The sequence below is a fragment of the Myotis myotis genome, unplaced genomic scaffold, assembly GCF_014108235.1.
Source record: "Myotis myotis isolate mMyoMyo1 unplaced genomic scaffold, mMyoMyo1.p scaffold_m19_p_19, whole genome shotgun sequence".
NCBI classification, from domain to species: Eukaryota; Metazoa; Chordata; class Mammalia; order Chiroptera; family Vespertilionidae; genus Myotis; species Myotis myotis.
Window position 1 is genome coordinate 30,899,302 of NW_023416323.1, and position 11,809 is coordinate 30,911,110.

Here is an 11,809-nt window from a genome sequence, read left to right on the forward strand (position 1 = left end):
CAGGGGAACCCTGGGGAGGGGAGGTGAGGAACGGTCCCGAGTGGCTGGACGGGCTGAACTTGAGGAGGGGGCCCCACACGCTTCCCCTTGAAGTGGGTATGGCCAAACACTGGCTGGCCAGCCCGCCAGGCACCAAACATGCATTTAACAACTTCTGCACAGGGACGGCCTTTTAGCCATGTCAGTCTGCGGTGAGGGTGCCGGGAGGGACATGTGCTTTGTGTCCACTGCCAGCCTGCCAGAATTATGCCTGGACCAGACTTTTCCCTTTTCTAACCGTCCCTGCCCTGCCCTGGGCTCCTTGCCAGAAAGAGGAAGACCGAGGGTGGGCTCCATCTTCCTCATGGCACCCCTCATAAAAGTCATCTGGCCTGTTTCCTCTATTGCCCTGGTTTTATACCTTGACTTTGTGAGTTGAAATCACAATGGCTAGTGTTGGAGTATGCTTTTGTTTGTTTTTGTTAATCCTCACCCAAGGATAGTTTTTCCATTGCTTATCAGAGAGTAGAAGAGTGGGAGGGAATGGGAGGGAGGGAGAGAGAACCATTGATATGAGAGAGACACATCAATTGGTGGCCAGGGATCAAACCTGTGACCCTTCGATGCAAAGGGCTGCACTCTAACCACTTGGCAACACTGGCCAGGACTTGAAGATGTTTTTTGCATGCTGGGCCCCCTAGGGTAGATGTTTTATGCATATTATTTTATTTAATATCCAAATCACTCTAAGGTGCTAATATTAATATTGTCATATTCAGATCAGAAAACTGAGGCAGAGAGGAGCAAAGTTACTTGCCTCCTGTAAGTTATAAGTGACGTAGTCAGGAGCCTAGTCAGGGTCATTTGACTGCAGCCTGACCCTGAACTACTCTTTCCCCAGGACTTGTGGCTTCTCAGACTCCCAGTGCCCTTTAACATCATATATTTTGTGGGTTGGCCCCTCCTCTCTTAGATCCCCATCCAGATTACTGCCCCCTCCCTGCAGTAAGAATCTCAGCCTGGCCTGAACGAGGAGGTGGACTGCAGAGAGAGCCCCGCCAGGCAGGACACTAGTAGAGCTGAAAGAGGCTGCCCCCACCCCCCTTCCTCCCAGGGACCACCAGCTCGGCTCCAGATCAGTCCCTCTGCGTTACTAGCATGTTGAGATCCATCCTAAATTTGGGAATTGACCAAGAACGCACATGCATCTACTCTGCCCAACTCAGATGCTCCTACTTAAGAAAGGGTCACATTGCTGACTCAGTGGCACTGCTTAGGTTTTATAGGGCTCAGCAGCAAACCCCTTGTTTACAAAGATGTAGTCCCAGAAGTCCCGGGCAGACTGCAGTGGGCTGAGTGCAGAGCTGCTTTGAGAAAGATCTCAGATCCTTTGTTGGCACTCCCAGAGTCCATGGCCACCCCTTAAACTTCTTTAACTGTCATATCTCTTGGGTTGGCCCCAGGGAGGATATGAACCTTGAAGTAGCTAGATGCCTGTGGTCAAGGAAGCCAGCAGTGTTTTGGTCCCCGGGGGTAACAGCCTGCAGCAGGTTCCAGGCTTGTCCTGCACCGCCCCCTCCTGGAGGGAGGCAGCATCACCTCCCAGAACCTGTGTCCCAAACTCAGGATCTTCTTTGAGTCAAAGTAGTTCTTCCAAGCCATTGAAAGTGCAGTCAACTTTTTCCTCCCTGTTCCAGCAACCAGAAGCGAACTCCCAAAATACCTGTTGCTTATTTTCCAACCCCCAGCCAAAACTAGGCCTCAGACCCGGACCGTGACAACAGTCTCCCACCCAGTGTCCCGCCTCTCCCTTTCTCGCTCTGTCCTTCACTCAGCTGCCCTAAGAACCTCTCCAAAATGTCAGGCCCAGAGCCTTCCTTGCCTACACCCCTCATCACTCTCAGACTCACCCACCCTGGCCTCCTGATGGCCAGGCTCTGCTTCAGCTGTGCCAAGTGGCCCTCCTGCATGCAGCTGGCATCTTCCGTACTAGCAAGGCTTCATCCCTGGCATAGCCTCTGCCTGGAAGGCCACCCAACTCTCCAGGAATCGGCTGGAGGGCTGCCTCTTCACTATTTCCTAGGCATCGTGACCGTCACCCCCGCCGCCTGTGGTCCCACAGTCTTTGTCCTCAGCTCTTCCATAGCATGTGTCTGCTTGCATCGTGCTGCTTCTGCATTTCTCCCTTAGAGTGAGCTTCTAGGAGTGGTGACTTGTTCCTTTCTGTGCCTAGACACACCTGTCAGGTAACTTCTATGGTTACTGAGTATTTCCTACCTCACCTGTTGGAAGAAAGGAACAGAGCTTCCTTATCAGTGTTGGTCCATACCTCCAGCCCTGGAGACCACACAGGGAAAGTAGATGCTTGGCCTTCCTGTGTCAGGCCTTAGCCAGAGAGCCCCAGGGTACTCAGACCTGCAGGGCTCACGAAAGGGTGGAGCTTCCTTGAGGCCCAGATGTGGTCTCATAAAAGGCCATTTCTCTCCAGGCTTCAACCATAATGTGAGGGGGTCAAGCTCATTTACCTTGAGGGGCCCTCTACCTCTGAGAACCTCTGTTCATCCCTATGGGAAGTATTCATTTTGCATGGTCCCTCTGGACAGTATTTCCTGGGTAGTCAGATCATTATCCCAGGAAAAGCATAGGTACCTTTTAAACATATGTATGTATGTATATGTATATCTATAATAATAAAAGTGTAATATGCTAATTAGACCAGATATCCTTCTGGACGACCTTCCGCACGAAGCTGGGGCTGCAAGGGAAGCCCGGGTCCTAGGTGCCAGAGGGAAGCCAGTGCAGGCATCTGGGGAAGGAAGGCCTACTCACACAAATTTCGTGCATTGGGCCTCTAGTATATGTGTATAATATATATGTGTGTATATATATATACACTTTTATTTCAGAGAGAAAGGGAGAGGGAGAGTTAGAAACATTGATGATGAGAATCATTGATTGGCTGCCTCCTGCATGCCCCACACTGGGGATTGAGCCTACAATCTGGGCATGTGCCCTGACCGGGAATCAAACAGCAACCTCCTGGTTCATAGGTTGAGGCTCAACCACTGAGCCATGCCGGCCGGGCTTCTTGATACCTTTTATGGGGGTCCTCTGCTCAGTAGTTATGACACAATGACAAAGGCCTTTGGGGAGTTCACAGTCTAGTCCTGAAGACAGTTAATAAACACAGGGCAGTGCTATGTGGGTGCTACAATGCAGGGCAACGCTGGCTTGCCAGGAAAGAAGGTGCCCTGAGTTTCTCAAAGGTCCATGTGAACTAGCCAAGTGAAGGGGTGAAGGATTTGGGCTTGAACATTGTGCAGATGAGATACAGGAGGAAAAGCAGGTTGTAGGGAGGAGAAATTATTCGTTTGAAATTCCCTGTGTTTATGGTGTCAGAGGGACATGCAGGAGGACCAGGAAACAGTTGGATATGAGGGTTTTCAAAATGGCCAGCACTGGCCACCTCTTCCCAGAGAGTCTTATGGGTGAGAGGCAGTGGTCATCTGGTGGCTTGACTGTCAGACTCCAGGGAGACCATTCACCTCCACCACCACCCCTGCCTACCAGTAAAAAGGCCCTGATCCTCTGTCACTAGGGGCCATTATGGGGGCAAAGTCTGGTCCAGCTGTGATTTAACAGAGCCTCCCAAAGCTGCCGGTCTTGGGGCAGGCAAACAAACTGCCACTTCAGAGGGAGTATCCCAAGTGAGGGAGTGTCCCCTCAAGGTCAGACTAAATGCAAGCCCCTTCCTGGGAGACAGGGAACAAGGCCACGCACCTGCTTCCGTGACCTGACAGTCCCTTTCCTTTCTCTGCCCCCTGTTCCTCATCACATCCCTCCCCATCCTCACTATATCCTGTCTGATCCTCAGGTTTACTTGAGGAGCCTTTAAATCAGTGGTTCTCAACCTTCCTAATGCCGCGACCCTTTAATACAGTTCCTCATGTTGTGGTGACCCCCAACCATAAAATTATTTTCGTTGCTACTTCATAACTGTAATTTTGCTACTGTTACGAATCGTAATGTAAATATCTGATATGCAGGGTGTATTTTCATTGTTCGCGACCCACAGGTTGAGAACCGCCGCTTTAAACGCACAGAACCAGGTCCCACCCCTGCAGATTGATTCAGTTAGACCTGAGGTAGTGCCCACGAATCTATACTTTTGTCAGACTCCTGGGCGATCCAGATGACCAGTCAGGCTTCAAACCCTGCCCTGGGGAATCCTCCACCCTTCCCAGGCTCTCCCACTTCAGGTGTCTTATTTGGGAAGTCGAAGTCTGAGAAAAAGGAAAAACATTTATTTTCAGCAAGTTCAAGGTCCCAAGTTGAGGCAGGGCAGAATTCCCCCTTTCACCTGAGGGCTGAAGCCCACAGGCTGTGCTCTGGCCCTGGCTTGGGAACAGAGGAGCAACCCCTGGGATGGGACAGTCACTTGTACTGAGGAGACAGTGGGGGTACAAGTGGGGCAGCGCAGACACTTAGCATCTTGCTGATGTCCACCTGAGTTGACTTATCCATCTCGGTCTTGAGGAGGCCACTGACCCCCAAGCCGGGCAAACCCCCAGGCTCCTCTGCAGCCTCCTCTCCAAGGGGAACCAGAGCATGGGTGGGAGACACGAACATACTGGGGCAGGGCAAAGTGCGGCCTGAACCCAGCTCACCTGCCACTGGCAGCGAGGCTGGCAGTTGTTCCACACATGCCTCCTTGGGGACCAGGGTTGGGTCCGACTCAGGTTCCACCTCGGCCTCAGCCTCCCTCTCCGCTTCCCCTGCCTCGTTCAGCTCAGGGTTGCAATAGTTGATGTACTGGTACAGGGGCCGTAAGCGTTGGGCCTTTCCTGCAAGGACCCGGGGCAGAGCAGGGGCTGGAGCACCATACTGTGCCATGTCAGGAGGCCAGCAGGCAGGGAGGTGGGGGGGGGGGGGCGGACAGAGAGAAGGGCCAGGGACTGCCACTCACGCTCTAGCCCCAAGGTCTCTGAGGGTGCAGACGCTGTGCTGGCCACAGCTGGGAGTACTGGGGCGCCCAGACTCTTGCGTTTCTTGGCTTTTTTGTGCTGTTTGGTAGATGGCGAAGGCTCGCTCTGGCTACCTTCCAGGTCCTCTCTCTGCAGCGGCAGTCCCTGGGGCAGCTCAGCTTCAGCCCTAGGATGGGCTTGGTGACTAGGCCCTGGGAGGCTGGGGGACAGGAGGCTTCAGGAGGGAATAGCCCTGCATGCCTACCACTTCAGGCCCAGATTCTTGTCCCTTTCCTGGTCAATGAGGCCCCGAACTGGATAAGGGCTAAGAGCTCATGTGAGTTCAGTCCTGAACAAGGCCTTGAGACTCCCTCTCTTAGGGACAGAAGGGGTGAGGAGTGATGGTGGTGGCAGGGGAGAAGGATGCACCCTGCAGGAGTGCAGGAATTTGGAATCCTACTGGGGTGTGATACCCCCCACCCCACCAACACTATTGTTCCTTCCCTCTGAAAGCCCCCTCACTTGACTAGCTTCCTCTTGGGACCATGACTGGACCTCACAACAGAGGCCATAGGCCTGGGGCCTCTCTCCTCCAGTGCCTCCACCTCTGGCTTGAGCCGCTCTTCCTCCAGCTTGAGTCGTTCCTCCTGGAGCTCCGGCTCTGAGACTGGTCCTGTTGGACGCCTGTCTTCACCCTGGGTCCCACAGGCCTCATGGGCTGACACCAGGCCCTGGTTTCCCATTACTGGACACTAGAGGTGACACAGAGGTACCTGGTCACCATAGCCAAAGGATACAGGGATCAGTCATTAGACACCAAATGCGGATGAAGGGCGCCAGCCCCTGCCCCTGTCTGTCTGTGAAGCCGGTCCTGCCAGTTAGGGGGTCAACGTACAGAGTTTGGCCTCCTAGAGAGCGCCGAGGCCAACAGTAAAGGCTAGACAGCCCCGATGTTCACCTCAGAGCTCTGAACGTGGCCACGGGGTGCCTCCGAGAGCTGTGCAGGCCCTTCCGCCGTCCCCTCTTGGGCTCCTGGTCGCCTCTCGGTCCCTGCTGCGGTCATAGCTGCGCGGAGTCAGCACATCTGCTGGGAGTTGGGAGGGAAGGCGAAGACGGGCCCTTTTCACTGCTGTACCCGGAAGACTGGCTCGGAGGCGAGAGCCGGGGTGGGAAAAGGGACTGGCGATCGATCAGCTCTACCCTGAACTGGAACTACAAACCCCAGAAGACTTTGCGCCAGGGGCATTGGCCCCTGACCCCAGAGGCGGAAACTATTGTTGCTAAGCAACAGCAAACCCGTCGGGTTTCAGCGGCGGGCTGCAAAAAACTGCTCTGGTGAGCCCCTGCCTGGGTGTCGAGGGGGAGGGGCGCGAACGAATGAGGGAAGTGGGCGAGGAGCGCAGGCGGCTAATGCAGGCCGGGCCGGGGTCCCGTCCAGGGAATGGCACGGGGCTGAGGACGGAGGTCGGGACCCCAGGGACGCAGCCTGGCAGGCCTCGGTGCACCGTTACAGGGCTACGACGGCGGCATGTGCGAGGGCCCGTCCCGCATTTCGGGGCCCATCCCCCCAGACCCTACGCTCTGTCCTGACTACTACCGGCGGCCCGCCTCCGGTGAGTTGGGGGGTGTCGCGGCCCAGGAAGGCCCGAGCTAGGCCCGGGTCCGGCTCCACCACTGAACCCCGCACTCCGCTCTGTCGGACCCCTCAGCCCAAGGGCGCCTTGAGGGAAACGCGCTGAAGTTGGACCTGTTGACCCCGGACCCGGACCTGGACGCCACCCCGCCCCGCGGCCCCCGCATTCGTCCTGAGGGCAGAGCGATCCTGGAGCGAGGCCGATGCGGCGTGGGGGGCATGCTGCTGCAGCTCGCGGGGATTTCCCTAGGCCCCCGGGCCTGTCCCAAGAGTAAGTTCTGGGCAGAACGGGCAGCGAGGCAAATCTGAGAGCAAAACCTGAGGTCAAAAACCGGTGCTTCTCCTGCCCTGACCTGGGTTCAGGCTTTGCCTCTCTGAGTGTCCATTTCCCCGACTGTAAAAGGAGGGAGAAATGCACTACCTTTTCCTTCTCACCGAAGAGGGCTGAATGAGGTAGTTCAGCTGCAGGAATTCACATATCAGTTAAATGGTTGTTGCTTAGTGCCTACTGTTTGCCAGGCCCAGTAGGTGCTATGAAACAGGTTGAAGACAAGCATGGGCCATTATTGAGTCAAAGTGGGAGACAATAGACAAGTAAGACTAATGTTATATATAAGATGATTAACGGTATACTTCACACTAAAAATGTAGAAAATAATCAGGGATAGAAGATAAATGACCACGTCAGGAAGGAAATCAGATGGTGAGGGGGATGGAGTACCTGTATAGGGTCTAACTTGGAGCGGTCAGACCTGTGTGTGAACTGGTATGTTGGATTTCATGGGCTATATGCAGGGCAGAGCCTGGTAACATCTTTTTCCCAGGGAAGGACCCTAAAGACCATGAGAAGGAGAATCTGAGGAGGATCAAGGAGATCCAGAGGCGCTTCCGTGAGCAGGAGCGCAGCCGGGAGCAGGGCCAGCCCAGGCCCCTGAAGGCTCTTTGGCGCTCGCCCAAGTATGAGAAAGTTGAGTCCCGAGTCAAGGCCCAGCTGCAGGTAACTGCCTCAGGGAGCCAGAAGCATCCATCTTATTTGCCAGGAGTCACTTATACCCTGATCTGAGTTATGGGGAGGGAGGAAAGTCCCAGGACTAAGGTAACAGGAGACTAAGAAATAGCTGGCTCTGTTGCAGCGGTTTCTCAGAAGTGGTGATGGCTGGGTGTTCCTGAGGGGCAAGTAGGAATTAGGCAAGGGGCGAATGGAAGAGAACATTCTTTATAGGTGAAACCTCACAGGTAGAAGTCCTGAGATTAGAGGGAGTGTGGGCATGGGGATGCTGTGTACACTTTACTGCGAGGGGATAAGAGCATGAGGGTAGGCTAAGAAATCAGCTGGGCCCATATGAAGAGCCCCATAATCCACTTTTCAACCTTTATTTCTACGGGCAGTGGGAAGGTCAGGGACAGAGATAGGGTGGTGGGATTCTGTCTTGAGTAGATGGTGGCACCATTTCTCTATCAAGGGGAAGGTCAGGATTGAGAGAAAAGACAATAAGGTTATCTGGGGATGTGTTGAAGCTGGAGCATTTGTGAAACTCCCAGGGGGTGGGAGTGTGTCCAGGAAGCAGCAGATGGAGAATCAGGTCTGGATCTCAGGAGTGAGACCTAGGCGTTATTGAGGATCAGGCTGAGGACGATGAGACCAGGGAAATGACCCTGCATTTGCGGGCTTGGAAGCCAGCTGCCAATGACCTTGGTGGGGACATATCCAGGAAGCTTGGCTAGGAAGGAGAGAAAAGAATGGTAGCTGGAGCCAGAACTGAGGTAGGAGGGGTGGTTTGTTGTTAAGGATGTGAGAGACACACATGTTTAAAGGCTGATGAGAAGTGCTTTTTTAAGAGGGAGGAGGCCCAGAGGGCCGGGGATAGAGGCTCGGTTTTGAGACCTTGACCACAGCCTGACTGATCCCTTTTCTATGCCTTGCCCTCCAGGAGCCTGGCCCTGCCTCTGGGACAGAGACTGTGCACTTCCTGCGGGCTCACTCTCGCTGCGGTCCGGGGCTCCCACCACCCCGTGTCCCCAGTCCCCAGCTAACCCCACCAGATCCCAATGCCAAGGTGAGAGTATGTGTGGGATAGAAGGTGGGACAGGGATCCTGGGGGTCCCAGGGGAACAACTCAGTGCTGTTTGCCTATCATGTTTGCCATGTCCTGCAGGAGCCAGGCGTAGGTGTGGACTTCATTAGCCACAATGCCCGCACGGCCAAGAGGGCCCCCAGGCGGCATTCCCGCTCGCTGCAGGTCCTGGCACAGGTGCTGGAACAGCAACGGCAAGCCCAGGAGCACTACAACGCCACACAGAAGGGCCACGTGCCCCATTAGTAGGTCCCACTGCCCAACACCCAGGGTGAGGGATGCCTGTGGCAGGTGGGAGCCAACATCAGCCCTGGGATTATCAACCTGAATCTGTGCATCCACAGCTTGTTGGAGCGTAGGGATTTGTGGCGTCGGGAGGCTGAGGCCCGCCAACTTAGCCAGCCGGACCCTGCCATGCCCCCTGGTCACACACGTATGCCTGAGAACCAGCGTCTGGAGACACTGAGCAATCTGCTCCAGAGTGAGTACATGGACTGGATGAGGAACGCACTGAGGACCTTGCATTCCTGCCTAATACTGTTTCTGGGCCCCCTGTAGGCCAGAGCCAGCTGCTGCGTGAGCTGGTGCTGCTGCCTGCCGGGGCAGACTCACTGAGGGCCCAGGGCCACCGTGCTGAGCTGGACCGGAAGCTGGTACAGGTAGAGGAGGCCATCAAGATCTTTTCCCGCCCCAAGGTCTTCGTGAAGATGGATGCTTGAGCCCTTTTACAGGGGTAGTGACGGCTCCTAGCTGAGGATCATTGCATGGTTGCAAAGGACAGGGTCAGGCCCCATCACCAAGTCTAAAGACAGGAGTAGTGTGGGGGGGCTAGGAGGTATCCCCAGAGCACTTTTCCTAGCCACTGGTGGCTGCAGAAGGGCCATCCTAGCCCAGCCTCTTTACCCCTTTGTCAAAATTAAATTTTTTTGTACACAGTGGGGTTGGTTTCCTTAAGAGCTTTTCTTACCCTGTAAATTGTAACCGTGGTGGCCCTCCTGCTGCTCAACTGCAGGAAGGTCTCTCTGCTGCCCTTACCACTCTGGCCTCATGTCCAGGGCAGAAGGCAAGGCTGTGGGATCAGGGAGGAGGCTGGGGCTGGGACACAGAAGGACCGTCACTGCATTTGTAGAAAAACTTTAATGTTCCCCATACTGAGAGGGCCCTGTGAACAAGCTAAAACCCCACTGAGGAGTCCCCTGGAGTGGCAAGGACTGCTTCCTCGTGTGTCAGAGGCTGAAGCCACTACCATCTCCTCGCATGCTACTCCCCCAGCCAGAGCTGGCTTGCTCCTGATTGTCCAGGGATGGCAGAGAGCTGCGGGCACTTGGACGTAGGTGGCCTGGGTGCAGGTCCCAGCATGGAGAGCCCTGAGACAGCCCATTGGAACAGGGAGGCTGGCGGTTCTCAACGACCAGATCACTACTGTCATCATCGCTTTCCGGCTCAGTAGGCCCAGGCCCAACAGAGGGAGGCCCTGTCAGACGCCCAGATGCCCCACGCACCACATTATTGCGCTGATTGGCTGGCTTGACAGTGACGATGAGGTTGTGGCTGTTGGCGACCATCATATCTGTCACTTGGTCCAGGGTCTTCCCAGCCACCTCAATGCCATTGACTTCGAGGATCTCATCACTGACTGCCAGCAGCCCTGTGCTCTCAGCCAGGCCCCCTCGTACCAGGCGAGAGATGAAGATGCCTGGGACACGTTCCAGGCCCTGGGGAGCTACACGAACGCTCATGCCGTCTCGGATGTAGAAACCTAGTGGGCGGTCAGAACCGTGCTTGTGCAGCCGCACACGCCGGTGGGTCTCGGGCAGTAGGTCCACATCTATGACTGAAGAAACCTGGCGGAAATCTTGGGGCAGGCTGATTAGGAGGGGTGGCCGGGTGCGCAGAGGTGCCACTGGCCGAAGTAGGAGCCCCTTCTTACGCCGCTGCAGAGAGTTGGAGGCAAAGGCTAGGACGCTGGAGTCAGCTTCTGGAGAGGGAGACACTGAGATCAGAGACCCTGTTCTCCCTTTCCCATCAGGCCCAGACAGGGGGCAGGGGACACTCTAACTATTTCCTACCACCTGGAGGTCAGCCCAAGGGCAGGGGTCGCTGAAGGTGAAGCCTGAACACCCTGGGCATGAACTTAATCCCTGTAGACCTGCCCTGTCACCCTACCCCACAGAGGCTGCCCACTGTACCCCATTCTCCTCACCCCGCTTCTGCACTAGCAGGCGCAGCGGCTGGGGCCCACTGGTCAGGGCCCGGTGCAGGCTGTCGTCGTTGGTGAGAGGCAATAGGTCGCCGTGAGCATCTGTATAGCCAAGCAGCACGTCCAGCCCCGGGATCTGATGCACTGCACGCAGTAACCTCGAGAACTCCTGGAAGCCGCTCACAGAAGCGCGGGGCAGCGCGAAGCGTCGGAACTCAGCGTCAAACTAGAGGCAGGGAGTGGGGGGAGAGGAGGGGTCAGGAGGGAGCCTGCGTCCTTTCTCACCACAGGTCGAGGGGTGGCAGGGGTGAGAAAGCGGGCTGCGGCAACAGCTGCAGCTTTGTGCCCAGACCTCAGCTCCAGTACAAGGGACGCTGTCCAAGGTCTTCTCCCCGCCCTCCAGGTAACCCAGGCCACAGAGGGACTCCAGAGGCCGGCCGGGAAAGGAAGAAGGATGGGCGCGGGAAAGCGAGAAAAGCCAGAGAATGGGATGTGAAGGATAGTGGAGAGAAAAAGGTGGTGGGACCAAGGAGCCAGGGAGGGGAGAATGAGGGAATTGGAAGCACCTAGAGCCGAAGCCGGAGCTAGGTAGGACTGGAGGGGCCCTTACTTTGCTCTTCACCTCCACGATGCTGTCCGGACTGCGCGCCGGGGTTCTCTGTGGCCTGGCCATGGCGGGGCCGGGCGGGCCCGGGACCCTGCGCCAGGCGGCCCCGCAGGTGCACAGCCCGGCCGCCCGGCCGGCCCGCGCCGCCCCGCCCCTGGCGGTAGCACTCGCCCCGCCCTCCCATCCAGACCGTGACGTCAAGGGGCCAGCTACGGAGCGTGGAACGCGGAGTCGACGTTTCCTAGGCAACGGTGGTGGGGCTAGAGACGTCTTCGTGTGCTCTTACGTCATGACGCTACTGTTCGTCCCGCGTTCCGGAGCCTGGGGAGCGGCGCGGGCGGTGCTCGGCCA

At 56.2% G+C, this 11,809-nt stretch overlaps 3 protein-coding genes across 5 annotated transcripts; 1 reads left to right on the forward strand and 2 right to left on the reverse strand.

Moving 5' to 3' along the window:
* Positions 1 to 4,093: 4,093 nt before the first annotated feature.
* On the reverse strand, positions 4,094 to 6,127 carry CUNH16orf86 (chromosome unknown C16orf86 homolog). Its single transcript, XM_036346062.1, is given in 4 exon segments — positions 4,094 to 4,823; positions 4,946 to 5,196; positions 5,466 to 5,695; positions 5,902 to 6,127. Coding segments are annotated over 4 exon segments (996 nt in total). The 5' UTR covers positions 6,007 to 6,127; the 3' UTR covers positions 4,094 to 4,413.
* On the forward strand, positions 6,115 to 9,587 carry ENKD1 (enkurin domain containing 1). 3 transcript variants are annotated; one of them, XM_036346055.1, is made up of 8 exons: positions 6,115 to 6,278; positions 6,382 to 6,556; positions 6,653 to 6,847; positions 7,401 to 7,573; positions 8,508 to 8,633; positions 8,733 to 8,896; positions 8,996 to 9,132; positions 9,210 to 9,370. In XM_036346055.1, exons 2-8 carry the CDS (start codon positions 6,472 to 6,474, stop codon positions 9,368 to 9,370), a joined length of 1,041 nt encoding a protein of 346 aa, XP_036201948.1. In that variant the 5' UTR covers positions 6,115 to 6,278; positions 6,382 to 6,471. The 3 variants fall into 3 exon arrangements, with proteins under 3 accessions (XP_036201948.1, XP_036201949.1, XP_036201947.1); XM_036346056.1 differs by having other exon boundaries at positions 6,457 to 6,556; XM_036346054.1 differs by having other exon boundaries at positions 6,115 to 6,556; positions 9,210 to 9,587.
* Positions 9,588 to 9,769: 182 nt separating this feature from the next.
* PARD6A (par-6 family cell polarity regulator alpha) lies at positions 9,770 to 11,590 on the reverse strand. The gene is made up of 3 exons (XM_036346059.1): positions 11,462 to 11,590; positions 10,855 to 11,077; positions 9,770 to 10,629 (listed from the first exon to the last, which is right to left on the reverse strand). The coding sequence occupies exons 1-3, from the start codon at positions 11,522 to 11,524 to the stop codon at positions 9,878 to 9,880; spliced, it is 1,038 nt and encodes a 345-aa protein (XP_036201952.1). The 5' UTR covers positions 11,525 to 11,590; the 3' UTR covers positions 9,770 to 9,877.
* Between the last annotated feature and the right edge of the window lie 219 nt (positions 11,591 to 11,809).